The 2,375-nt window shown below is 42.5% G+C and overlaps 1 protein-coding gene across 1 annotated transcript; it reads right to left on the minus strand.

The window, feature by feature from the left end:
• Nucleotides 1–21: 21 nt before the first annotated feature.
• HMGB3 (high mobility group box 3) lies at nt 22–2,374 on the minus strand. The gene is given in 5 exon segments (XM_017865524.1): nt 22–191; nt 194–257; nt 737–911; nt 1,827–1,966; nt 2,261–2,374. Coding segments are annotated over 5 exon segments (564 nt in total). The 3' UTR covers nt 22–120.
• Between the last annotated feature and the right edge of the window lies 1 nt (nt 2,375).

Raw genomic sequence — 2,375 nt, forward strand, 5'->3', positions numbered from 1 at the left:
CGTGATCAAATTTTGTAATTAAACCTAATGAGGGCAACAGACACTTCTCAAATAAGAGATGAGTCAATTACGGCGCTCCCCTACTCTAAGTATTCACAAGGAGACAGATCAACAGTTTCTTTATTCATCCTCCTCCTCCTCCTCCTCCTCTTCTTCCTCCTCCTCTTCTTCATCTTCCTCTTCCACCTTTTCCGGGCAACTTTAGCAGGACCCTTTGCACCATCAAACTTTCCTTTTGACTTATAGTCGGCAACATCCTAGAGGAACAGGGACACATTTCAAATGAGTATGCGGCTGTTTTAACAGAAAGTAGAAACATGCAGTCTTCATCTCAGGTAAGAGGACAGGAATTGAAATCAAGTTAAGACAGTGCTGCTACCATATATATTTCAAGTATGTTTCCATATATGAATTCGGTTCTTAGCCATTCGAATTTAGAAGTTAATGGGTGTTCAAGTGTCCTTCAAGTTACATTAGTAGCACTATCAAATCCTGTTACCATTTTTTTTTCTCTTAAAGAGTAAGCAAAATTTTTCAAGCCTGAAGTTGTTCCCAAAACAAAGACCTGTCAAAAAAAAAAAGCATGAACACGAGCACCCATAGCTACCTTGCAGGGGGATGGGCCCTTGAGTGCTATGCTAAGTACTCAGCCCAGCAAAGCTGCAACATGCCCTGCAACCTACTGATACCAGAGCCACTGCCTGTTCACCAGTCCAGGCTACCAGCCCCACCTTACCTTCTCATACTTCTCCTTCAGCTTTGCTGCCTTAGTGATGTAAGGCTGCTTTTCACTGTCATTTAAATTATTCCACATCTCACCCAGCTTTTTTGCCACGTCTCCAATAGAGATGCCGGGGTTTGTGGATTTGATCTTGGGACGGAATTCTGAACAGAACAGGAAGAATCCAGACCTTGGAAGAATTACATAAATTACATGAGAAACCACAAAAATGTGAGTTTAAGTTGAAATCCCACATTCCTGAGTATCACTCCCTCCTACCACTATGACTTCTCCCTAAAGTGAAGTAATCTATGATACCATATACAATGCTACAAAGTTGTAGGTTCTCAAATGTATAAGGTTAGAAAAATATATGGTGCTAGGCCAGGCGCAGTGGCTCACGCTTGTAATTCCAGCACTTTGGGAGGCCGAGGTGGGCGGATCACCTGAGGTTGGGAGTTTCAGACCAGCCTGACCAACATGGAGAAACCGTGTCTCTGCTAAAAATATTAAAAAATTAGCCGGGCATGGTGGTGCATGCCTGTAATCCCAGCTACTCAGGAGGCTGAGGCAGGAGAATCACTTGAACCCAGGAGGCGGAGGTCGCAGTGAGCCGAGATCACACCTTGCACTCCAGCCTCAGCAACAAGAGCGAAACTGCATCTCAAATACATACATACATATATATGTATATATATCTGTGTGTGTATATGTGTATATAATATATATGCGTATATATATGCGCATATATATAGAGAGAGAGAGTACTATCTCAGTCCCTCAGTTACTGGGAAAGGCGTAAAGAACATACTTCAAGGACCCTGACAACCAAAACTGGGGTGTCTCCTTCACAATGGAAAGGCCAATAGACAACCACTGTGAATGTGCACGCACAGCCCACAAACACCTCAGTCTTAACCACAGACAATGCTGGCGCTGCATTGTAAAGCCCAAGTACAGAATGGTTTGCAGAGGTATCGCCATCTTTTAAGTATCTTTTAAAAAATATTTCATTTTGAAATGAAATATAGGACGACCAAAAAACCAAATCCTCCAAGCAGAAGAAAAGGTATTAATTGTTATCCTGAATCCTATAGTCACTTACGGTGGCCTTTTGGGAGCATTAGGATCCTTCTTCTTCTTGCCTCCCTTAGCTGGTCCATAATCCTTCATTTCCCGGTCATAGCGCACTTTATCTGCCTTTGCCATTTCATCAAATTTAGATTTCTCTTTCCCAGACATCGTCTGCAAAGAACAGGACTTGTTAAATCCCTCGATGCAGTGACACATACCTATTCAGTTTCTTGTGATTTAAGTGGCAGTTGCTAGAACCACTTGCAAAAGGGGGTAGGTAAAGGCCTGAAACCTGTGCAGGGCCTTAAAAAAATAAAAGCATACACACAAAATTCTTAAGCAAAATGATTCTAAGTGAAAGTAAAAGAGGCAGCAAGCAGCCATCTGGGAGAAACTCTGAAGGTAAGTAACCCCAAAGTGAGAAACCCCACTAAGACTACTTTGAAGGGTACAAAAGAAAAATACCTTCCACCTCTCAGAGCACTTCTTGGAAAATTCTGCAAAGTTCACAGGGACCTCCGGGTTTTTCTTCTTATGTTCTTCTCTGCACGTCTGCACAAAGAAGGCATAAGCAGACATC

The sequence above is a fragment of the Rhinopithecus bieti genome, unplaced genomic scaffold (genome assembly GCF_001698545.2).
Source record: "Rhinopithecus bieti isolate Rb0 unplaced genomic scaffold, ASM169854v2 scaffold_80089, whole genome shotgun sequence".
Taxonomy (NCBI): Eukaryota; Metazoa; Chordata; class Mammalia; order Primates; family Cercopithecidae; genus Rhinopithecus; species Rhinopithecus bieti.